This window comes from Cynocephalus volans, chromosome 4 (assembly GCF_027409185.1).
Source record: "Cynocephalus volans isolate mCynVol1 chromosome 4, mCynVol1.pri, whole genome shotgun sequence".
NCBI lineage: Eukaryota > Metazoa > Chordata > Mammalia > Dermoptera > Cynocephalidae > Cynocephalus > Cynocephalus volans.
In genome coordinates, this window is record NC_084463.1 from 168,282,165 (window position 1) to 168,305,970 (window position 23,806).

The following is a 23,806-nucleotide window of genomic DNA, read 5'->3' on the forward strand; positions in this document are numbered from 1 at the left end:
ACAGGGCGGTCCTTCCTGGAATCCTGGCTGGGGCTGGGACCCCCCCCATCAGCGTGAACTCCATGGGGCGACTGGAGAAAATCCCCCACCCAGGCCAACTCCCGCTCCCATGGTGCCCTCTGGCCGACACAGCCCCCTCCGTTCAGGGTCTGAGGCTGGAACTATGAGATCCCCACCCTGAACCCTGGGTCCACTCCTCTGGGGGGCTCCTACCAGAGCACGGGGCGTCCACATCTCCTCCCTCACCCGCCGCCTGCAGCACGCTGCTTGCTGCACCCGGGCTCGGACTCCTGTGTGATCATTTCTTTCCCTCCTCCATCCACTCCCCCCACCCAGGGTTTGGGACGCCCCCATGGCTCGTCTGGCTCCATTCCCACCCTAGCCCCTGCTCCTCTGGGCAACCAGAGGGCTCTTTTACAAACGCAGTTCAGACCTCCTCATCTCAGGGCCTTCTGTGGCTCCCTGCCTCTCCTCCACACTCCACACTCACGCCCCACGCCACGGCCTCTGCTCGTCTGTCCCCCTGGCTGAGGGTGGCCTCCGCCAGCCTCTGTTACTCTATCTCCCCAGGAGAACTAAGGCAGCCACTGCAGTGTCCCCCGCTCCCAGGTGGGCCTGGCCCACAGTTAGTACACCACACACTACAGCCAAAGGACGCATTGCTGATCCTGAGCCTGGGGGAGGAGGACCAGAGCTCCTGGGGTGCCTGGCTTTGGTGGGCAGAAGCCCTGAGACTGCACAGAAACAGGGCAGGAGGCCAGATGGGGAGGGAGAGGCAGGGCTGTAACCTCTGTCCTCAGCCCCACATTCCAAGCCAGAGCCTGTGGTGAGGTGGGGGGAAGGGGACGGACCCACCCTAAAAGAACTTAGTGAGCACATGGCCCTCCAGTCACTGCCCACAAAACGCTGTCCAAATCTGCCCATCAAAACAGGGGTTGGCCCATGAGACAGCAGGGAAACCAGGCCCTGAGGAGCTAAGTAGCTGCCCAAATTGCTCAGGGGGTTAGGGTGGAGCTGTGACCAAGACTCAGGTACCACCCCGCCCCGCCCCCCAGCTGGACTCAGGTCCTGCCTTCATCTGTAAAACTCAGGGACCATCAATCTTGGCCTTAGCCAGGAACCAAGCCACCTCCCAGCAGAGCCCTGGATATCGCTCAAATCCTCCAGTTCAGATCAGCCTCTGCTGTTCACATTTCTGAAAAATGTTTTCCTGGGTGCTCCCCTAAAAGTTACGAGGATTCCACTCCCTGGGAAGGTCTTGATAGTCCTCAGGAGCCAGGAGCCTGCCTAAAGCTTAACCACACTCCAGGCCCACAGGAAGTGACCCCAGGCAGCTGGGATGACCAGACTACCCCTCCCCATGCTCATTTTGCGTGGAATATACATAAAGCAAATGTACCTCACAGGGCATGGTTTTCCAAAGCCTTGCGGTTTCAAATGTTAACCTTGCAAAGGACAGGAAATTTTCCCCAGGCTAGTCTCTGTTGTAAGATAAAGAATTGTAGCACAGCAAGGTTGCTGGCTCAGAGACAGACAGGTTACTGATTGATATGTAAAGATACTGAGAAATTGCTGTAAGAAGAGAACGTTTGCTAAAATCAAGCTTTTGTTGCAAACTGCGTTATGGAAGATCACCTTACTGAATGTTACCAGCTTCTATTGTTAAACTTGTTAAAACTGTACTTAGCAAAACCTCACCTATGTTCTCTTCCTGTAACTTCCTGGTCTGGAGAATAAATGCGGGAAGAGAACCCCAATTCGTGGTTAGTTTCCCAAATCGAAGAAATGCCTCGCTCTTGAGGGTTCTGGAGAATTAACCTCTTTTCAGGGCTTCTCACTGCTCAGAAGAGATGGGCTTTGAGTAATCTTTGGCGGCTTCGTCACCCAAGGGAAAAGGGGTGACAAATCCGTGGGAGGCAAAGCAACAATTTTGCACTAGAGAACCCCTCCCTGGACTCATTAGGCAGCTCCTCTTCCCCACCCACTTCAGCCTCATGATTGCCCCCTGCCATGGAAGCTAGGCTGAGGCAAGAGTGCAGAGGTGGCGCTCTGACAAAGTGTTCATAGGCCATTCAAGAAACACATAAAAAGACTTTATTTGAAGGGAAGCAGGAGTTTAATCAAATAGGCCAAATCCCATATCGTCGTCAGACTCTTCGGACTCCTCCTTCTTCTCAGCTTTCTTCTCCTCTACTGCAGAGAAAATAAAGGGCATAGTAAACACTGCCCACACTGCAGGACGAGACTCAGTGCAGACCCCATCTTTACCAGTAGTGACACAGTATGAGCCTCAGACCCTTGCCGAGCCACCAGGCCTCCACTTACCTGCAGGGGGAGCGGAACCAGCAGCAGGAGCTGCAGAGCCAGGGGCAGCAGAGACGGCCACAGCCCCACCAGCGGGCACACTGGCAAGCTTGCCAATACCTACAGAAAGCAGAGAGGAAATGAGACCAGAGCAGGTGGCCAGTCTGGAAGGCTGGTCCACAGGGGTGGAGACCCAGGTATACAGTGCTAGTGTCACAGGGTCCCCTGTCCTTCCAGAACACAAGGCTGCCCCACCCCCCAAACCAGAGGCTCCTTGATATTCACTGTCAGGGGCTTCTCTTCCCTTACCCTGTCCCACTGATGAGTTTTCTATGCAGGAACTCAGCTTCTAGGAATGGGATCCACAACGGCCCCCACCTCAGAGATAAGTTGGACAAACATGTTTACTAACTAGGCAAGGAATGAGTCTGCTGCCCCAGTGTCCGGCTCTTTGGCCACAGCAATGAGTCACGGACCAGGCTGTTTGCTGACTTGGCTTTGCCCTGGTCACATGCACTGGGACAGGAACGGCTGCCTCAACAGCTCAGCTTCCAAACAATTCCCATGAGCTGCAACCTGATGTCACCAGAAAACCATCTGCCCAGCCAATGGGAGCAGGAGCCTCTGGCCACGCCTGGCACCCTCAGCCTCCTCTCCGAACCCCTTCACGAAAAGCATGTGGTAAGAATTGTTTTCTCTTCTTTTTTTTTTTTTTTTTTTTAAAGATGACCGGTAAGGGGATCTTAACCCTTGACTTGGTATTGTCAGCACCACGCTCACCCAGTGAGCGAACCAGCCACCCCTATATAGGGACCTGAACCTGTGGCCTTGCTGTTATCAGCACTGCACTCTCACAAGTGAGCCACGGGCCAGCCCAAGAACTGTTTTTTTTTTTTTTGGTCGTTTTTTCGTGACCAGCACTCAGCCAGTGAGTGCACCGGCCAGTCCTATATAGGATCCGAACCCGCGGCGGGAGCGTCGCCGCGCTGCCAGCGCAGCACTCTACCGAGTGCGCCACAGGCTCGGCCCCAAGAACTGTTTTCAAGAGCCTGGTTTTCCAGAAACCAAGCTTCAGAGAAATCCTGGCAAAAAAGCTCAGGGACAGGGATAGTCAGGCTTTACAGGCGGGGTCACCAGCAGGTCCAGTGAGCACACAGTGCGCCCCCTGCCACCGGCTTCTGGGAGTGTCTAGAAGCACCCACAGCATGAGCTCACTAAAGCCCTGCTCACTCCTTCAGTGAGGCTTCCAGAGTGCTCTGGTCCACAAGCGAAACCTGGCAGGCCACAGGTTGACCAGCAGGAATTAGGATGGACCATGGAAACAAAAGCCTCCTCCGTATAAACTCACCCTGGGCAATAACGTCTTCAATGTTTTTTCCGTTCAGCTCACTGATGACCTAAACAACCACAAGCAGCAGCGATCAGAGACATGCTGTGGCACCCCTGGCTTCATCCGCTCTTTCTAGACTCAGGATAGGGCTGGTGAGGGCACTAACAGAAAACTTTTTAAACTTCCAGAGCCACACTGTCCAACAAAGCAGCCTTTAACCACCACACGTGGGTTCTTTGGATTGATCCGCGCTGTAAGCGCACTAGACACCGAAGTCCTAAGACTTGGTCGTGAGAAAAAGGCACAAAACGATTCTTGATTGTGTTAACGTGTTGCAACAACGTTTTAAGTTGAGGGAGATAAAGTGGCATTAAAATTGACCTCGCCTTGTTCAGGAACTTCAGATTACACATCTGACTCGCACTTAAATGCTACTGAACCACGCTGACCACGGCTCTCCTCACTACTTCTGCTCCTATCAGGGTCCCCAAAAGGCCACCCGGGGAAATAAAAGCCCGAAATGGCAGAGGCCTCCCCCCAAACTCTCCAGCACGCCAAGTGCACCTTCCCGAAGGCAAGAGCGGATCAGGAAGGTGGGCCGCGGGGGCAGCTACCTTGTTGAGCCGCTCATCGTCCGCCTCGATGCCCACGCTGTCCAGGATCTTCTTGATGTCCTTGGCACTGGGGGAGGAGTTGCCCCCGAGGGCAGCCAGCAGATAGGAAGCGACGTAGCGCATCCTGAGGAGGGCGGGGAGTGCGCGGCGGCGTCACCCGGCGGCCTCGCACCCCAACTCCGAGGCCGCGCGTGGATCGGCGCCGAGCCCTCGCCCCAGGCCCCAGACCCCCGTCCCACTCCCAGCACCCCAGACCCCGCACCCCCTCCCCACTCCCAGCACCCCGAACTCCGCACCCCCGTCCCACTCCCAGCACCCCGTCCTGCTCCCCGGATCCCCGCACCCCCGTCCTGCGCCCCGGGCCGGCCGTCCCACTCACTCGGCGGCGGCAGGGGACAGGCGCACGCGTGCGACCTCGGCGGCGTGGAGAAGGAAAAGGAAGGCCCGGCGCCGGGGGCGGGGCTGAGCCGCTACCCAGAAGCCTCCGGGATCGCGCAGGCGCCGAAAGGGGCGCCGGGGGCGTCCACCGATGACGACAGAGGCGGTCGCCGCGGCCGAGGCGAAGGGTGGCTCCGGGACCGGCTTCCCTTGGAGCGTGGGCCGGCGGGCGAGCGAGCCCGAAGGGGACGTCTCCTGCCGTCAGCGCCTGGCGCTCCTGGGCCGCGCGGCTCCTACACCTCCCAGCATGCAGTGCGAGCACGCAGCCATCGGGGCGAGCGTCCGGTCCCGTGATGCTCCGCGGCCGGAAGTGCGCGGGCCAGGGCGGGCCTCGCGACCCACGTGGGGCAGGGCAGGGCAGGGGGCCTGGCCAGCGGACCGCTGCCAGGTTGTGTACCCGACGCCCCAGCAACCCTTAACCCCCGCTGCCTACGAGTGGCAGAGCTCCGCGCTGGCCGTGTCGGCCCAGAACTGACCTCGGTGTTCACGTGGACATCAGCACATGTCACTCCCTCACTTTCCCCTTTTAGTCGGGGGCCCTGCTGCGCTCTGGGTCTTGAGAGGGAACAAAGCACGCTTTTGTAGTGACACACGAAGTAAAGCAGGGAATCCGAGGGAGAGGGATGGAGAAGGCCTCGGCCTGGGCAGCCTGAGAAAGCTTCCCTGAGGCGGTGACATTGAGCTGAGAGAGAAGGAGCCGGACCTGCTAAGCTCTGGGCGGCCACCAGGCCGAGGGGTCAGATGCCAGGGCTCTGTAAGGAGGAAGTGGGTCGTGCAGTCAGCCCCAGCCGCGTGGGGCTGGAACACACTGCAAACCCTCCTGCGTGTAGTGCATCGAGCGTTAACTCAGATTTCACAACTTCCCGGTGTCGCCCCTGTCACTATCCCCATTTTATGGATGAGGAAGTTGAGCACAGAAAGGTTTTCTTGCTCAGGGTCACACAGCTGGGGTAAAGGGAACACTATCCTGGCAAAGATGGAGCTGTACTGCAATCATAAGAAGCCATTCAGTGTTTCAAGCAGGGATGTGGCATTTTGTGATTTTTTTTTTTTTTTTTGGCAGTGAGCCAGCACAGAGATCGGAACCTGTGACCGTGGTGTTACCAGCACCACTCTCTCCGAAGTGAGCTAACTGGCCAGCCCCGATATTATTGTTATTTTATTTATTATTATTTTGTGTGTATGTGACTAGCCGATACAGGGATCAAACCCTGCACCTGGTGTTATCAGCACCATGCTCTAACCAACTGAGCTAACTGGCTGCCCCTTTCTTTCTTTCTTTTTCCTTGGCAAAATAACACTTTTAAAATTTTGTCATTTTAACCATTTTTAAGTGTACAATTCCATAGCATTAAGTGCATTCACGTTGTTGTACAGCCATCACCATTGTCTATCTCAGAACTCTGCCATCATCCCAAACTGAAACTGTACCCATTACACTGCCGTTTCCCCCTGCACGAGCTCCTGGCAAACACCATTCTACTTTCTGTTTCTGTGATTTTGACTACTCTAGGTACCTCGTGTGAGTGGAATCTTACAGCAATTGTCCTTTAGTGTCTGGCTTCTTTCAGCATGTTTTCGAGGTTCATCCAGTTTGTAACATGTCTAAGAAGGCTGAATATTTCTGTGGTTGTTTTTTCTTTTTTTCTGGCAGCTGGCCAGTATGGGGATCCGAACCCTTGACCTTGGTGTTACAACACTGCACTCTAAACCAGCCGAACTAACCAGCCATCCCATGGTTGGCTTTTAAAAAGATCCCCCTAGCAGGTATGGGGAAATTCAGAATGAGAGACAGGGGATGGGGGAATGGAAGCAGGCCTGGCAGGAACTTGTTCATCGTAGTGTGAGGGACAATGGTAGCTGGGGGGCGTGGGGGGCACATGATACAATGTGGAATAGAACAGGCAGAGAAGTGGATGTGTTCGTTTGTTCCTCTCCAGAGCACCTGCTCTGCTGGATGAGAATGCTGGGTGAAGAAAGCACAGGCCCCATCCAGTAGGTAGGTTACCCTCGGTGGAGGAGGCAGACAGACCCGGTCTGAAGTTCTTGGCTTTGACACTCATCAGCTACAGGGCCTTTGGCAAAATCTGATCTCAGAGCATCCTTTTCTTTTCTTTTTTTTTTGTCTTTTTCGTGACCGCTACTCAGCCAGTGAGTGGACCGGCCATTCCTATATAGGATCCGAACCCGTGGCGGGAGCGTCGCTGCGCTCCCAGCGCCGCACTCTCCCGAGTGCGCCACGGGCTCGGCCCTCAGAGCATCCTTTTCTAACCTTGGGAGATTCAGAGGAGGATTCAAGGAGGCAGCGCCAGGAAGCCTGGGCACCTGGCCCAGAGTGATGGCCCATAAAGCAGGGTCATCTGAGCCGAGGCAGGTCGGCTCTCTGCAGGGCCCGAGAGGAGGTCCCGGAAGGCTTCGCGGAGGAGGCCGTCGGGGCTGGCTGGGGCAGGGCACTCTCAGAATTCCAGCTTCTAGCAGGGGTGGGCGTAGGGCAGCGGCTGCGGCAGACCCTCGAAAGACCCCTCCGGCCCCCGCCCTGGGCTCGCACCTGGGCCTGGGAGCCGAGAACCTCTGAAAGAGCGCGTCCCATCGCGCGCAACGCCGGCCTCCCGGGGGAGGCGGGACGGCACGCACGTGTGTGAACTAACGGGCAGGGCGGGACCGGGAGGGACGCCGCGGACCCCAGCCCGGCGCAGCGGGCGCCCTTGGGGGCGGGGCCGAGGCCCGGGGGCGGGGCCCGGAGTCCGCGCCCACCCGGAAGCGCAAAGGCGGGAACCGCGCGCGAGGGTTCACGGACCGGCGCCCGGGACGGCGCCCCGCCGGGAGCGCAGGTACGCACCGGCCGCTGCTGGCCCGAGACGGCGAGGGGGTGTTTGCTGCGGAGGGGACGGGGCAGAGCGCTCTCCGGGCTGGGAGCGGCCCCCAATGCCAGCTAAGCCCGGAACGCGCCCTGCATCGCCCTCTCCAGCGGACCGGGGTGTCAACTGTAAGTGGGGTCCCCTCCCCAGGACCCCGAAGCTGCCCAATGGCTCACGCCCCGGGTGCCCCCACCTTACGTTGATTTCTCTGGCGTGCGGGGCACAATCACCCTGCGGTAGATGAGAGTCACGGGCCCTCCCGTCAAAGTCGGTGTGTGTGAAGGTTGAAGGTGGACACCTCCCCAAATCAGGGGGACATTTGGGTGACCTGATAGGTCTAAGGGTCACTGGGCCAGATTTCCAGGATACGGATGTGAAGCCTCACTGCCCACAACCCTCACCCCCACCCCAAGCGCGGCTCCCCAGGCTCTGCTGCGCCCAAGAGTCTTCCTGCCTGGTGCCCCTCCCAGCCGTGGAGGGCCCATTCCCCAACCCCATTTCCGGCGATGATCCAGGCCCCAGGGCTGCAGAGTGACCACAGGGTCTCCCCCACTCCTCCCAGCCCAGGCCCTGGGCTCTACACCAGATGGCCTGGCTCAAGGGCTATCCCCCATGCCATCCAGAGTCCCTGTTCCCCTGTTAGGGAGGAGGGGCCCAGCCCCCACTCCCACCCACTCCTCCCCCTGCCTCTGCAGCCTCCCTGGGCACTGTCTGAGCAGGCCTGCCTGGCAAGCTAGGACATGTCTGGCCCCCGAGGACAGTTGGTGGGTGATGTCTGCAGTGGCGGAGGGGCTGGAGCTCGAGGCAGCCGCTGCTGCTGCAGAAGATGCTGCAAGAGATGCTGCGGAGGCTGTGGATACAGGGCCCAAGGAACCTCCTCTCCTGGCTGGGAACCGGCTGAGTTTGGACCTGTACCCTGGGGGCTGTCACCGGCTGCTGCACCTGTGTGCTCAGCAGCCCCCTCAGCTGCTGCAGGTGGAGTTCTTGCGGCTGAGCACCCACGAAGACCCTCAGCTGCTGGAGGCCACCCTGGCCCGGGTGCCTTGGAGCCTACCACTCCTCCGTTCCCTGGTCCTCAAAGGTGAGCCCCTCCAATCCCTGATCCTGTCTGCGTCTCTAGATCTCCCTGCTTCTGCTTCTTGTTCCTCAAAGGCAAACTCCTGTCCCACCCCAGTTCCAGCCCTCCCGTCCCTGTTCCCTGGGTGTGAAACCCCAGTCCTCCTCCTGGTACCTGTCCTCAGCCCCATCACCGTCCTCAGCCCAGCCCTGTTCAACCCTCTTCTCCAAGGTGAAGCAGGCTGGGCTCCCAGACCCTGAAGCTGCCCAGTGGGGTCTCTCGCAGACCCCAGTGTGGGTGTTGTTCCTGGAGTAGGTCACGGGTGATGGCTGTCAGCTGAAATGAGCTAGTGGTCCCTGTTCCTGCCTCCTTCCATCTACCAGTGCCCCTCCAGTGTCTCTGTCTGGCTGGAGTCAGGGAGGGAGGGTCTGTGCGTCCCAAGCAGCTCCTTCTCTGGCTGTCAGGGCCAAGCTGAGACCTGGGACTCTGGCTCTGAGGGCCACATCTGCCTCTCCCCTTCTCAGGTGGGCAATGCCGGGATGCACTGGGTGCCTGCCTCCGTGGCACCTTGAACACGCTGCCTGACAGCCTGAGTGGCCTGGCCTCCCTGGCCCACCTGGACCTGAGCTTCAACAGCCTGGAGACACTGCCGGCCTGCATCCTAGAGATGCATGGCCTGGACGCTCTCCTGCTCTCTCACAACCGCCTGTCAGAGCTGCCTGAGGCCCTGGGGGCCCTCCCGGCCCTCACCTTCCTCAGTGTGACACACAATTGCCTGCAAACGCTGCCCACAGCACTAGGGGCCCTGTCCACCCTGCAGCGCCTTGATCTCTCTGAGAACCTCCTGGACACTCTGCCCCCTGAGGTTGGAGACCTCAGCAGCCTCTGTGAGCTCAGTGTGGCCTCCAATCAGCTGCAGAGCCTCCCGGCTTCCCTTGGTGAGTAGCAGCCGCACCCCCTTGGCTCACTGGGCCTGGTGGGAGTACCCCTCAGCCCCCGCCCAGGCTTCCACTCCTGCCTGGGCCCCCATAGTCTCGCTGGATTGTGGCACTGGCCCTGTCTCCTCTTCTGCAGGGGCCCCTGCACCCATAGGCTTGGCCCACCTTTGAGCCTTTGCTCCTCGTCGGTGGCCCCCTTGGGTGCCCTCCCACCTCCCTGTGTGGCTGTGTTTGAGCTCTTGGAATCTAATCACAGAATAGAAGTGGCTTTTCTGGGAGGCAGTAGCATGAATGTTCCGTCATAGGCTGACCACCCCACCCACAGCCAGGCACTCCAGACCCCTGAGGGGTCTTCTGCTGACTCTAAGCCAGCACCTGCCTGCAGTGGGGCTGCGGTCCCTGCGGCTCCTTGTTCTGCACAGCAACCTCCTGACCTCGGTGCCTGCTGGCCTGGCTCACCTCCCGCTGCTCACCCGACTCGACCTGAGGGACAACCAGCTCCGGGACGTGCCCCCTGAGCTACTAAGTGCCCCCTTTGTGCGGCTGCAGGGGAACCCCCTGGGTGAGGCCTCACCAGAGCCCCCAAGTTCCCCAGGTAGGCTCGGTGCGGGGTAGGGACAAGCCACAGATAGGATGCAGATGCCGTCACTATCCTGATGTCTCATCTGCCTCTTTCACAGGGACACTCCTGGTTCTGGAAATGCCCAGACTGTTCCTGACCTCAGATGTGGACAGGTATGGGGGGAAGGGGAGGGTTGGAGGAATATCTGTCCACCCTGTCACCCTGGCCACATTGGACACCTTGCCTGTGTCTCATGGGTCTTCTAGATTTCTTGGGGTGCAGGCTCTGACACATAATGCCCTTCTGTGTCTGACCTCACTCAGCTTCCCTGTGACCCCCCAAGGCTGTTCTGTGACCCTGGCCTGTGGCGTCCGCCTACAGTTCCCTGCGGGGGCCACAACTATCCCCATCACCATCGGCTATCAGCTGTGGCTACCAGAGCCAGGCCTCGTCCCCCTGGGTCCTCATGACTCCCTGCTCAGCGGTGTCCTAGAGCTGCGGCCCCATGGGGTGGCCTTCCAGCAGGTGCGGCCAGGGTGGGGCAGGGGGCAGGTGTGGAAGCCCCAGGCCTGGCCCCAGCCCTCACACCACCTTTGCTTGGCAGGATGTTGGCCTGTGGCTGCTCTTTGTCCCCCCACGGGCCCGGCGTTGCCGTGAGGTGGTAATCAGGACCCGGACAGACAACAACTGGAGTGACCTGGATACCCACCTGGAGGAAGAGGCACCCAAGGTAATGGCCGCCCGGGCCTGCCTGGGGGAGGCGGTGGGGAGCAGCCCGCCCTGATCCTGCCTACCCCTGCCCACCATCTCTGCCTTGACCCTGTTCCCTTCTGGCAACTCTGTCCTGATTCAGTCTCCCCACTGACCCCATGTCTCTGACTCCCTCCCTCTGTGTGCCTATACCCAGCGGCTCTGGGCTCACTGCCAGGTGCCCCACTTCTCTTGGTTCCTCGTGGTTTCGCGCCCTGTGTCTAACACCTGCCTGGTGCCACCAGAGGGGACACTGCTGTGCTCCTCAGGTCATCCTGGGGTCAAGGTCACCTTCCCCCCTGGGGCCACCGAGGAGCCTCGTCAAGTCTCCATGCAGGTATGGTCAAGGCGGCACAGGGTGGCAGGTGGTGTCTCAGTGCACAGGTGGATGCTCAGGGGGCCTGTCTACCCCAGGTGGTGCGCATGGCCAGCCGAGAGCTGCGAGCTCTCCTGGGGGAGCCGGAGACTGCAGTCAGCCCCCTGCTGTGCCTCTCACAGAGCGGCCCCCCCAGCTTCCTCCGACCAGTCACTGTGCAGCTTCCTCTGCCCCCTGGCGTCACAGGTGAGAGGTGGCCATGCAGCATCCCTTGGCCTTTGGCCACAGGGTGGAGGGACCAGTGCTTGGAGGGGGAGCCCCAGCCCAGGGTGCCTCAGCCCGCTGCCCCCTCCCATCCCCAGGCCTCAGTGTGGACCGCTCCCGCCTGCACCTGCTGTACTTGGCCCCTCCTGCAGCCACCTGGGATGACATCACAGCTCAGGTGGTACTGGAGCTCACCCACCTGTATGCTCGCTTCCAGGTCACACACTTCTCCTGGTCAGTGCCCCCCCAACTTCCTAAGTGCCCCCTCCCCAGTCTGTACAGCCCACCTCACCCTCCAGCCCTCCCAGGTACTGGCTCTGGTACACCACCAAGACCTGTGTGGGGGGCTTGGCACGGAAGGCTTGGGAGCGGCTGCGGCTGCACCGCGTGAACCTCATTGCCCTGCAGAGACGCCGGGACCCGGAGCAGGTCTTGCTGCAGTGCCTGCCCCGAAACAAGGTGGGGGGTGGGCGGGAGGGCAGCGGGTGGTGACCAGCATGTGGGGTGGGGTGCAGAGCTTTGGGTTCCCAGCTGCATGGGTGCCCTTGCAGGTGGACGCTACCCTGCGGCGGCTGCTCGAGCGGTACCGTGGTCCGGAGCCCTCCGACACCGTGGGGATGTTTGAGGGCGAGCAGTTCTTTGCAGCCTTCGAGAGGGGCATTGACGTGGATGCTGGTAGGCGTCCCTGCCCCTGGAGAGGGGGCCTGCGTTCTGCCCCTTCATCCCTCCCTGCTGAGCCATCTCCCGCTCCCCAGACCGCCCGGACTGCGTGGAGGGCAGGATCTGCTTCGTGTTCTACTCACACCTGAAGAACGTGAAAGAAGTGTACGTGACAACCACTCTGGACCGGGAGGCTCAGGCTGTGCGGGGCCAGGTAGGCCAACGGGGTCCTTCCCCCCAGCTGCGTGGGCCGAGGCCAGAGCTCTGAACCCCACCTAATCCGCCCTCAGGTGTCCTTCTACCGGGGCACGGTGCCCATGGAAGTGCCCGAGGAGGCTGAGGCCGCCCGGCGGAGGAAGGATGCGGATGCTCTGTGGATGGCCACTCTGCCCATCAAGCTGCCGGTGCGGCTGGGGGACAGGGTGAAGGGGCGGGGGCAGGATGGAGGCCTAGGCGGTGACAGGAGTAGGGGAGTGGAATCAGGAGCAGGGGCTGGGGCTCACTGCACCCCTTCCTCCTGACAGAGACTGCGGGGATCCGAGGGGCAAGGGTGGGGGGCTAGCCTCTCCCTGGCACCTCTGAACCTGGGCGATGCTGAGACCGGCTTCCTGACTCAGAGCAACCTGCTGAGCGTGGCTGGGCGCCTGGGTCCTGACTGGCCGGCTGTGGCCCTGCACCTGGGCATGCCCTACCGTGAGCTGCAGCGCATCCGACATGAGTTCCGGTGAGCCTCCTCTGCTGGTGCCTTGTGGGCCTCAGGGCCAGGCCCTGGCTGGGGAGAGGGCCCTGCTTGATGCAAGAAGTTGCATTCAGCAGAGGTGGGGGCAGGACAAACAGCAATCTGGAAAGGGAGGGTCTGGCCACAACTGGCCCAAGGAGCTGTGAACCCCTTAGAAGGGGGAGCGCAACTCTGAGTGTGGTGGGTGGTCCTGGGCAGGATCCCTCCGTCACCATTCTTCCTCTCTACAAGGGACGACCTGGACGGGCAGATCCGCCATATGCTGTTCTCCTGGGCTGAGCGCCAGGCTGGGCAGCCTGGGGCTGTAGGGCTACTGGTGCAGGCCCTGGAGCAGAGTGACCGGCAGGACGTGGCTGAAGAAGTGCGCGCCGTCTTGGAGCTCGGCCGCCGCAAGTACCAAGATGGCATCCGGCGCACGGGCTTGGCCTCCGAGGACCCCGCTCTACCTGGCTCTTTGCCTTCAGAGTCCCCAGAGCCTGGCCAGGCCTAGGCCCCAGACTTTAGGCTGGCCCCTGACATACCGTGGCCGATGGGCAGATCCCCCTACCTTCAAGCCTGTCCTGTGAATGGGGTTGGTGGTCCTCCATGGGCAACAAACCTGCACTGTTGGCTGTGCCATCTCAGCGCTCCGTCTGTTTGTTGGCGATTGGAGGGCAGGCGGGTGATCAGAGACCCAGCCCTTGCTGGGAGGGTGCCCCCGCGTGCACAGATGTCCCCACAGCCCTTGCTCCTGCTCCCTTCGTGCACCATGCCGGTGCCTCGTTAGTCCTGATCTTCCCAGGGATGGAGGGGCTGCAAGATAACAGCCTGAACGGATACAGAGTGGCAGAGCTCTGCATCTGCCCTGCCGGCCAGAGCTTGGCCAGCTCAGTCCATGCAAGCACCTACTGTCTGGCCTGGGGACCCACTCCTCTCCCAGGACACCCTCATCCACGCACTCCCTGCCACCTGCCACACACAGGGACCGGAGACCAAGGAAGGGCCCTGGCGACGCGCAGCCGGCCCTCTGCGCGCGGGACCCCCGCCCTGCCCTCCTACCGGTCCCCTCCCCAGGCTCCCGGGCGCGGGTGGGCGTGGGCTGTGGCCAGGCTGGGCGCAGTGGCCGCCGCGGCCGGGAGGGGGAGCCAGAGCCCGGCAGGACCGGGGGCGGAGCGCGCGGCGCCGAGCGGACGCGCCTCCCCGGGCCGAGGTGCAGGCGCGCGGCGGGGAGGCGGGCGCGGCGGCGGCGGAGCGCGGTGAGTGCCCGGCCGGCGGGGCTGCGGGGACGGGGTAGGGGCTGGGCCGCGGCGGCCCGGGCGGGAGGGGCGACAGCTGCCCAGACGAAGTGGCGCAGGCGGTGCCTGAACCAGCAGATGCTCCGACCCGCTGCCGCCCGGGTGTGGAGGCCGCGCTCCGCCCCGCAGTGCCGGGCGCGCTCCCCGCGCACACGTGTCCCCGCGGGGTGGGAGCTGGGGCCGGAGCCCCAGGAGGAGCAGCCAGGCTGCGGGGCCGCACAGGAGGCGCCCCCAGACGTGTGTGGACACGTGCGTGGCCTGAGTCGCAGTCGCCTCGTGGAGGTGGGGTGGGCGGCGAGGCTGGCTGAGCCCCAACAGCGAGGCAGGGGCCTGAGCCGGCCCGGAACAGGACGTGTGTCCCCCAACTCGCTTCTCCTTTGTCTGCCAGTGAGGCATGGCACGGTTGGAGACCTCTTTCCGGTCCCTCCATCACCAAGACAGAAAGCACTTCTACAAGAAGAAAGGGACTGGGGGAGGCTGAAGGGGGGCAGGTGGCTAGTCCCCACCCCTGAGCCTCACGCCTGTGGTCTTTCTTGGGGGTAGGGGAAGCTGGTGGCCTTATTTGTGGGAGACTCTATTTCTGCAGCCCTGGAAGAAGCAGTATTGTCCGGTAGGTGGTCTTTGGGCTCTCCTGCTCTCCAGCTTGCCTGCAGCCTCAGTTTACCTGCCTGGAAGGGGGGACATTAAGGGCTCATTTATCCCTGGGGCCTCAGCGGCCTGGCTGGAGCTGCCAAGTTTCTATGGCAACATTGGAGTGCAAGGGGAGGGCCCTAGACAGCTGTCCCATAGCAGGGGTGGGAATCTCAGAGTGAAGACACAAAAAGGAGGGCTTGGGGTCCAGACGGCCCCCCAGGCAAAGCCCCTGACTGTCATTCCCAGCCCAGAAACCATGCTCCTGCTGACTTCGCAGGCCTTGGCATCTCTGGGCCTGGAAAACTGCGCCCCTCTCCACTGTAGACGTCTGTCAGGAGCCTCCCCCCAATCATCTAGGTGTCCATCACCCCAGACAGGAGGTAGGGTCTGGGGAAGAAGGGTGTTGCTCAGGGAGGCAGGGCTCGCTCAGTCCCCGGAGGGCAGTGGCAGACCCCAGGGAAGGAAGAGTGAGAAGGCCCAGAGGACTCTACACCTGGGATGGGGGGATGGGGAGAGAGAGTTCGGGTGAAAGTTCAGAGGTCAGGCCGCTCCTCGGTGTGGGGGTGGTGAGGCAGAGGCTCTGAATGCTGGCTTCCGTGCCTCCTGGACCTGCCAGGTGAGCAGGGCCTGTGGGTGGCAGCCCGTGGCCTCTGAGATGCAGCCACCCCTTCCCTGCCTCTTTCAGGGGATGGGCATGCCTTCTGTGTCCCACTGTGAGGTTCCCCTGATATGCACCTGCCCCTAATAGACACAGATCCCACAGACATAGTGGGTATCAACCCATCTCCACCCCACTGTGCTGGATTCCCCACGTAGGGGCACCCAGGTGCCTGTACACAGAAAGAGCCCCATCCTCGGTACCAGGGCCCTAGCAGCTCTGGGCCCGAAAACACTGCTGGGCTCAGCCCACAGGCTGTAGACAGGAACCCACTAGGTGGCTGGAAGCATAGTGGCCAGGGGCTGGGGTCCTTGTGGGTGGGCTGCCTGGCCTTGCTGGGTTGGCCTGAGTCATACCCTCAGCCCCCTGACCCCCCTCGGGCTCCAAGGCCAGGCCCTGTCCCCCAGAAGCTGTCTCATACCTTCCATCCCTTCTCCCAAAGCTGCAGGAAGCCCCAGCTTACCCAAAGTGAAAGAGAAAGTCGCCCCCCCCAAGGCCCGCCCCCCCTGCCCCGTGGCCAATCCCCGCAGCCCCTCTCCTGCTCCCCTCCCACTTTGTCTCCTTGGTGAGCAGGCTTGCTGGAGCCCTGGAGGGGACTTGTGTGCACCTCGGGGTGAGCAGGACCCAGCAGCGGCTGGAGCAGCGGGGCTGCGGGAGGTGGGAGATGGCCGGGCCCTGGACATCTGGGGTGAAGGTCACAAGTCCTCTGAGGGACTGCGGATGTGAGCCAGCCGTGTGACCTGGGGCAGCGCTGCCGGTGTGAGCCCATGACAGCTGGCCTCCAGGAGCCTAGCGGGGAGACACAGGGGAGGCCCCCCACAGCGCAGTCTTTGTGGCTGTGTCCCCCATGGGAGGCCCCTGAATCTGATGTGGCTCCCCAGCCCTGCCCCTAGCGGGAGAGGCCCCTTCTCCCCTTACCCCTGGAGTGGACGGGGGTTGCCTTCACCCCAGCTACCCCTCCCCTCATGCCACACACAGGCCTCCAGAAGTCCGGTTGCTGCGTTCCCGTGTGTCTGGGAGTGAAGCTCCTGGGAGGGGTGGGGAGGACAAGGGTGGGCAAAGGGCTGGGAGTGGGTGGGCAGGGGCTCTGCGGGGCCAGAGTGGAGCTGCCATGGGAGCAGGGGCCGTACCTGGCCGAGTCCATCTGGGCAGCCGTGAGCTGAGCCCAGCTGGGGCATCCGGGGGTGCCAGGGAGGAGCCAGTGAGGAGACCTCAGCCCCCATCCTGAGGAGGGGAGGTGCTGGCTGCCTCAGCTCAAGCCAGGGGGACGGGCGCCATAGCCCAGTCCAGCGTCAAGGCTCCTGTGGGCTGATTGGCCCCTGCCACTTCTCCTTCCAGAGGCGCCTGGCCCTTTAAAAGCCAGAGCGCACCCCGTGTGCACGTGCACGTGAGCGTGAGCGCGTGTGCGTGTGTGAGCCTTAGGGATGGGGCCCGGTGGCAGGCTCCTTCCCTCCCCCATCCATCCCAGGACACGGTGATGGCTCCAGCCCTGGGTGGCGGTGAGGGGGCTGGTGCGGCCCGCCCTCCGCTGATTCCTTCCCCTCTTCCCTCCAGGACAGAAGTGGTGGTGGCTTTGAAATTCCTCTGGAGGTGGAGGACTGCCCCTCCCCGCTTGGCCCCACCCACCCTCGGACGGCCGCCGCTGCCTCTCCCTCTTCCCCCATCTCCACGTCCACCTCCACCACCGTCTCCGTCCACCTCTGCAGCTCCTACCTGGGTGCACTCGAGTTAAATGGCTGATAAGCAGATCAGGTCAGATGCAACCCCCACACCCCCACCGACCTGCCCCCGACCTGTGGTAGAGGAAGCGGGTCCTGACACCCCTCTGTCCACACAGCCTGCCAGCCAAGCTCATCAATGGCGGCATCGCTGGGCTGATCGGGGTCACCTGTGTGTTCCCCATTGACCTGGCCAAGACACGGCTACAGAACCAGCAGAATGGCCAGCGCATGTACTCGAGCATGTGAGTGTGCCCGGCAGGGCCGTGGGGGCAGGGCGAGACTTAGACCTCTGAGCTGTGCTCCTGTGCCCCCGCCACCAGTTTAACAAGAGGGAAAACTGAGGGCAGGGCAGGCCTGGGGGAGATCCCATCTGGGTCAGGGCTGGGGTCACTGCTGGGTTTGGGACTTGGCCTCTGTCAACCCTAGATGCTCCAGGGACCCTGGACCCAGGCCAGCCCCTGTGCTAGGCCTGGCAGGGAAGGGGCTGGCCTCCATCTGCACTCAGGAGTGTGGGGAGGGGTGGCCAGGCTGGCCCCCAGCTCACCCGCATCCCCTTGGCTGCAGGTCTGACTGCCTCATCAAGACCATCCGCTCGGAGGGCTACTTTGGCATGTACCGGGGTAAGGCTTGGGACAGGGCAGTCCTGGGTAGCACCTTCCACAGCCTCGCTGGGAGGCGGAGGCAGGGGCAGGGGCAGTGAACTGAGCCTGGGCCTGTTGTGTAAGTGTGGACCTGTCCCATGGGGGCTGGCTGCACCTCTCCTGGGGCCATTGGCCCAGCCCTGGGTACTGTGGGGAGAGACTGAGGGGCCGGGTCTCTGGTGAGGAGCAGTGCTCAGCCCCTCCTCTGGGCACCACCCCCATTGCCCACTCGATGCCAAGGCCTGTGTGGCAGCACGCGTGATCTGGGTCTCCACCGTGGTGCTGCAGTCTCCTCCCCTGCCTTTTGGGATAGGTGGGACCCTGTGCCTGGAGACTGGGAGGGGGTGGGGGGCATTACTGCAAAGCAGCTTAGGAAACAATCCCCAAGCCTGGATTTGCCCAGATGCTGTGCAGCCCTGAGCCTCGGCACTGAGTGGGGGGCTCTCCGTTGCCACACACACCTGTGTCCTCTCACCCCAGCCCCCCTGCCAGTGTAGCACCTTCTGTCCCCCAGGGATGGAGGTGTTCCCCAGGAAGGCCCACCTATGGGCTCTGAGGGTTTGGTCCCCACTACTCATTAGCACGGGGTGAAGCCTATTCCTGCCAGAGACAGATGGAGGTGGGGTGGGGTGGATCATACAAGGGAGGGAGAGCAGAGTGTGCGGGGGGGAGGCCGGGCCGCCCCACCCCACTCTATCCCTGCCTGGTCCCCGCCCCCACCTGGCACAAACCCAGCCCTAATGTGGGTGAGAGGGCAGGAGGCCGTGGCCAACAAATGCTGGGTAGGACTTTGCCAGTGGGAGGCAAGTGCCAGCCGAGAGCCTCCCCAGCCCAGGCCACTGTGCGTGTCTGTCCCCCTACCTGTCTTCCCCAGACCCCACTTGACCCCGGGTGCCTGGCTCTGTCTGACCCACTTGCTTTCCATCACGGTCTAATCCCGTGTGCCCCACAGGTGCCGCTGTGAACCTGACCCTCGTCACCCCTGAGAAAGCCATCAAGCTGGCAGCCAACGATTTCTTCCGACATCAGCTCTCTAAGGATGGGTGAGGGGCTCCAGCCTGCCTGGCTGCTGGGGGCTCAGGTTGTGACGGTCATGGACTGTGGCAAGCACCTGAGTGGGCCTTAGGCCCCAGACAAAGAAGGGAGGTCCGCCCAGCCAGCTGAGTCCCACCTGGGAGGTCCTGGGGACCTTGCCCTCCTTCAGGCCCCTTCCCGGGGCTTCCTGACCTTGTGGGCACCCCACCCCCACAGGGGAGGTGTGAGCAGATGCTGAGTCCGCAGTGCTGCTCCTTGCAGGCCAGGATTTGGGGTCCACCAATGAGCTTCCCCTCCCTGGAGGGTGGAGCTGCAAGGGTGGGCCTTTCTCGGGGCACTCAAGACCCCCAGTTCCCCATTTCTCTTTGTAGGAGGCTGGCCCCACTGCCCTTCCCAGGTCCCTGCCATGGGGCCATCTGTCCGTTGGGCTCAGTGCCTGTTGCTAGAGGGCTCGAGGTGGGGGTTGGGCTGCGTCTGCTCCACTGCTCCCGTCCCCCTTTACACCCAGGCGGAGCAGGGAGCCCCGTGTGTGGCAGGCAGTCCCCGTCTCACCCTGAGTGGTGGGGACCTCCTCCCCCTCATCGCGGCCCCACTCCCACCACGGCAGGCAGAAGCTGACCCTGCTGAGGGAGATGCTGGCTGGCTGCGGGGCTGGTACCTGCCAGGTGATCGTGACCACCCCCATGGAGATGCTGAAGATCCAGCTGCAGGACGCAGGCCGCATTGGTGAGGGCGAGTGGGAGGGACAGAGAGCTGGGGGCGGCCACAGCTGGATCCCCGTCACCTGCCCCCTGCAGGAGGAGGAGACAGCAGCCCCTTTCTCCCCAGCTGCCCAGAAGAAGGTACTGGCTGCCCAGGCCCAGCTCTCAGCCCAGGGGGGTGCCCAGACCTCAGTGGAGACGCCGGCTGCTCCCCGGCCCACGGCCACCCAGCTGACCCGCGACCTGCTGCAGAGCCGCGGCATCTCCGGCCTCTACAAGGGACTCGGGGCCACGCTGCTCAGGTGGGAGGGCGGGGAGGGCAGAAGGAGGAGGCCTGCCCCTACCCCGCCACGTCCTGGTCACCATCGCAACCCCCCCACAGGGACGTCCCCTTCTCCATTGTCTACTTCCCACTCTTTGCCAACCTGAACCAGCTGGGCCGCCCGGCGTCTGAGGAGAAGTCGCCCTTCTACGTGTCCTTCCTGGCTGGCTGTGTGGCCGGCAGTGCGGCCGCTGTGGCCGTCAACCCCTGTGATGGTCAGTGCTGGGCCTGGGCCCCAGGCTGGGGATGGGGCAGAGAGGGTGGGCTCCAGAGGTGAGGGGGGCTCCCACGCTGACCCGCACACCTCCTTGCAGTGGTGAAGACACGGCTCCAGTCGCTTCAGCGGGGCATCAATGAGGACACCTACTCGGGGATTCTGGACTGTGCCAGGTGGGCAAGATCCCATGAGGGCAGGGGGCTGGGGCCGGGGCCGCTGCCCTAGCTCTGACCCTCCCCTCCCCCACAGGAAGATCTGGCGGCACGAGGGCCCCTCGGCCTTCCTGAAGGGCGCCTACTGCCGAGCCCTGGTCATCGCCCCGCTGTTTGGCATTGCCCAGGTGGTCTACTTCCTGGGCATCGCCGAGTCCCTGCTGGGGCTGCTGCAGGACCCTCAGGCCTGAGCCCCCTGGCTGGCTAGCCCAGGGCTTCGTGAGGGAAGATCGCTCCCCAGCCCTCGCCCTGGACTGCGAGGCAGGGGAGGGGTGAAGGGTCCACGTGGGTGGCGCGCACACAGGCCCCCTGGGGGTCCTGCCTGCACAACCATTGGGATCAAGTCCTATGTAGAAAATGCAGAAATCTTTACATTCCTGAAGCCAGCCCCTGTCCCAGTCCTGTCCCAGCCTGAACACCCCCAGGGTCGGAGCTGGTCTCTGAGCTGGGGGCCCTCAGGTCTGGGGTTGGCAGGCTGGACCCTACCTCCCAGTCCATCAGCTCCTGTCTCCAAGGCTCTCCTGGTCCACAAAGGGGACCCTGCACAAACCTATTTATTGACCCTGCCAAGCCCCAGTGGCTCTACCCACGCGCCCACCCATCCGTCCTCCTGCCCACCTGACTGTCCGTCCACCCGCCCATCCGTCCTCCCCTGCTGCTCTTCCGTCTCAGCCAGGACTCGACTCTGCCTCCCCAGCCAGCCTTGCAGGGGAGTCCTGTCCCCGCTGTGGAGCTAGGAATCCGAGGTGGGGGGGTCATGCTGAACTCTGACTCCCACCTCAGGCCGGGGCCCAGATTGTATGAGGTGTGTGTGAATGTGCGTGTGCTGAGGGGAGCAGTTCGTGCCCACCAGCCCTCAGCTGGCCCGGCCCCTCCAGAATGGGGCTGTGGGTGGGGGCTGCTTCCCTTCTCCACGTGGCCATGCACCGTGTGCGCCCCAGGCTCTGCTGATCCCGTTCAGGAATTTATTTCTCCATCTCAGCTCCTCTTCTGAGACCCCCATCCCCACCTGGTCTGGGATTGTCCAGGGCCACAGGCAGGCATGGGGACCAGTATGGAGCCTGGGGACACCTGCTGTGCTTGTGGAGGGGGCAGGAGCTGACTCCCAGTCCTCCCAGGGCCCACCCTGTTCCCTGGGCTTCTACACAAGGCCTCTGACCACAGTCCAAAAGTACCCCCTCCCAGGACCCCGGACCCATCAGTACTGCCCTGTGATTGTGTTGGTGACTGATCCTGATGTGCTGGTGCTGTGTCCCCAAAACGGCCCCCTCCGCGGGGCCCCTTCCAGTGACACTACCTGGGGCTCAGGCCTGAGTCCCCCCCAGTTCACGGTTGTTCCTGGGAGCTGCCCCTCCCATTACATCTGTACCTTGGAAGCTGCTGCTGCTGCTTACAGAATTATATTTTTTTTCTTTTGAAGAGTTTTAAGAAGTAATTTTTTGTGTCTTGTCATGTGAGAGGATAAATAAATATTCTATGTAGACCCCTCCTCTCTGGAAGTCTGTTTGGGGGTGAAGTGGGGAGGGCAGCCCCTTCTTCCCATAACTGGCTCCTTTCCTTTCTCCTGCAGACCTAAGTCTACCCACCCAGTGAGGGGAACATTGGCCTGGGGGGTCGGGGATCCTGGCGGAAACCTCAGCCCGGTTTGGGGTGTGGGAGGCCCGGCCTCAGCGGCTTCCGCGCCCGACCCTAAACCGCCTGGGGCGGCGCTGGAGCCGGGCAGGGCCGCGCGATGCCCGCGCCACCCCCATGCCCACCCCGATGCCCGCGCCCATGCCCGCCCGGCCCCCATGCCCACCCGGATGCCCGCCCCGCCCCCATGCCCACCCCGATGTCGGCCCCGCCCCCATGTCCGCCCCGATGCCCGCCCCACCCCCACACCCGCGCCCATGCCCGTCCCCATGCCCACGCCGATGCCCGCCCCGCCCCCATGCCCACCCCGATGTCGGCCCCGCCCCCATGCCCGCGCCACCCCCATGCCCACCCCGATGCCCGCGCCCATGCCCGCCCCGCCCCCATGCCCGTCCCCATGCCCACGCCGATGCCCGCCCCACGCCCGCGCCCATGCCCGTCCCCATGCCCACGCCGATGCCCGCCCCACCCCCATGTCCGCAGCGATGCCCGCCCCAGCCCCATGCCCGCTCCGCCCCCATGCCCACGCCGATGCCCGCCCCATCCCCATGCCCGCCCCGCCCCCATGTCCGCCCCGATGCCCGCCCCGCCCCCGCGGGTCCTCGCGTCCTGCGCCGGGCGCGGTGCATTGTGGGAAACTCCCCGCGAGCTCTCCTGGCTCCGCAGCCGCCGCCCGCCGTCGCCCGGGAGGGAGCGAGCGAGCGCGGCGCCGCCGAGGTGGGAGGCCCGCAGCACGGCGTAAGGCGGGGACGGGGATGCTGGGTCCAGCGGGCGAGGCGGCGGTTCCCTGGCCTGGAAGGTCACCGGAGTTGTGCGGGGTCCCCTCGCTGTCCCGGGCACAGCGGCTCCGAGGAGGGGGAGGAGGCGGCCGGGGCCTAAGTGGGAACCAAAAATACCCCGGGGGTGAGGGGGAGAGCAGACCCCTGCCCCCTGCAAGCTTGACGCCCAGCAGCTGGGCCCCATCCAGAACTTCAGGGGGAAGGGGCGGCTGGGGCTCTCCCCGGGTCACCCTCATCACGCTGTGACCTTCAGGTGACCTTCAGTGTGGCCAGGCGCCTGCCTGCCCGGGGGATGGGGAACCTGAGCTGCAGCCTCCGGAACCTGCTCCCTCTCCCTGTGGGTGGAGGGATTTCCCACCCTTCCCTGGGGGAGGCAGACAGGGGGCCTCCAGGTCTTCAGGCGGAGACCAACCCAGGTCCAGGCTGGCTAGGCCCCCAGGACTCCAGCCCCCACCTGGGCATTAAGAACCTGGGCAAGGCCTTTCCTGCAGCCCAGAGCCCTATCCTCTGTCCTGACCCGCAGACCCAGATATGGCGCATGCCCACCTGAGTCTCATGCCTGGACGCTCTTTGTCCCCGGAGGCAGGCACAGCGTTGAGTTTAGCAAGGATTCCCTGCCCTTGAGCTGGGTGCTGGTGAGGCCAGGATTGGGGAGTGGGCACCAGGGGCTGTAGAGGGGCAGATGGCCCACTAGGAGGCACAGGCTCATTCCTCCCGCCTGGCTTCTCCAGCCTCCCGGGGGACACCTCAGTCTATCACATCAGGTCCTCAAGGTCCTGGGGCCTTGGGCCCGCTCCCACCCAGCAGCACCTGAGGGCCCAGACCCTGAGTTCCCGCCCTGACCTGTCCTGCTCTGCCATTTCTCCACTGGGACCCTGGTCCAAGGCCAGGTCACAGTCCAGGAGTCTCAGCGTCCACCTCTGGGCAACAGGAACGCTCTCCTGGGAAGGGTCTGCAGTCAGTTGTGGCTCCCGTCCACCGCCCCTTGAGCGAACACTTTCCCTTCCAGTTCTCAGGGCTGACCCTCACTCCCCCATCAGGGCCTCCCTACCCAGACCAGCAGGCTGGACGCAGCACATGCGTGGGCAAGATGGTTTTGCAGATGAGAAAACTGAGGCCTCTGAGGTCTCATCCAGCTCCCTCCTGCTCCC

General features: G+C 63.0%; 3 protein-coding genes and 1 non-coding gene across 6 annotated transcripts; 2 read left to right on the forward strand and 2 right to left on the reverse strand.

Moving 5' to 3' along the window:
- Positions 1-2,071: 2,071 nt before the first annotated feature.
- On the reverse strand, positions 2,072-4,915 carry RPLP2 (ribosomal protein lateral stalk subunit P2). Its single transcript, XM_063093966.1, has 5 exons — positions 4,628-4,915; positions 4,249-4,372; positions 3,653-3,701; positions 2,326-2,424; positions 2,072-2,193 (listed from the first exon to the last, which is right to left on the reverse strand). The coding sequence occupies exons 2-5, from the start codon at positions 4,369-4,371 to the stop codon at positions 2,117-2,119; spliced, it is 348 nt and encodes a 115-aa protein (XP_062950036.1). The 5' UTR covers position 4,372; positions 4,628-4,915; the 3' UTR covers positions 2,072-2,116.
- On the reverse strand, positions 3,487-3,620 carry LOC134377453 (small nucleolar RNA SNORA52). The gene has a single exon (XR_010023495.1). It is a non-coding gene; the product is annotated as a small nucleolar RNA SNORA52 (small nucleolar RNA).
- Positions 4,916-7,481: 2,566 nt separating the features above from the next.
- PIDD1 (p53-induced death domain protein 1) lies at positions 7,482-13,368 on the forward strand. 2 transcript variants are annotated; one of them, XM_063094268.1, is made up of 16 exons: positions 7,482-7,517; positions 8,240-8,625; positions 9,126-9,539; positions 9,925-10,134; positions 10,220-10,274; positions 10,425-10,626; positions 10,706-10,831; positions 11,009-11,188; positions 11,266-11,413; positions 11,530-11,665; positions 11,740-11,890; positions 11,983-12,106; positions 12,187-12,305; positions 12,382-12,495; positions 12,616-12,815; positions 13,062-13,368. In XM_063094268.1, exons 2-16 carry the CDS (start codon positions 8,316-8,318, stop codon positions 13,318-13,320), a joined length of 2,748 nt encoding a protein of 915 aa, XP_062950338.1. In that variant the 5' UTR covers positions 7,482-7,517; positions 8,240-8,315; the 3' UTR covers positions 13,321-13,368. The 2 variants fall into 2 exon arrangements, with proteins under 2 accessions (XP_062950338.1, XP_062950337.1); XM_063094267.1 differs by lacking the exons at positions 7,482-7,517; positions 8,240-8,625 and having other exon boundaries at positions 9,147-9,539; positions 9,865-10,134.
- A 667-nt stretch (positions 13,369-14,035) lies between these two features.
- On the forward strand, positions 14,036-21,689 carry SLC25A22 (solute carrier family 25 member 22). Of its 2 annotated transcripts, XM_063093841.1 has the most exons (10): positions 14,036-14,065; positions 16,950-17,147; positions 17,233-17,358; positions 17,681-17,736; positions 18,710-18,800; positions 19,400-19,518; positions 19,621-19,795; positions 19,876-20,030; positions 20,130-20,205; positions 20,282-21,689. In XM_063093841.1, exons 2-10 carry the CDS (start codon positions 17,128-17,130, stop codon positions 20,433-20,435), a joined length of 972 nt encoding a protein of 323 aa, XP_062949911.1. In that variant the 5' UTR covers positions 14,036-14,065; positions 16,950-17,127; the 3' UTR covers positions 20,436-21,689. The 2 variants fall into 2 exon arrangements, with proteins under 2 accessions (XP_062949911.1, XP_062949909.1); XM_063093839.1 differs by having other exon boundaries at positions 19,400-19,795.
- The last annotated feature ends 2,117 nt before the right edge of the window (positions 21,690-23,806 follow it).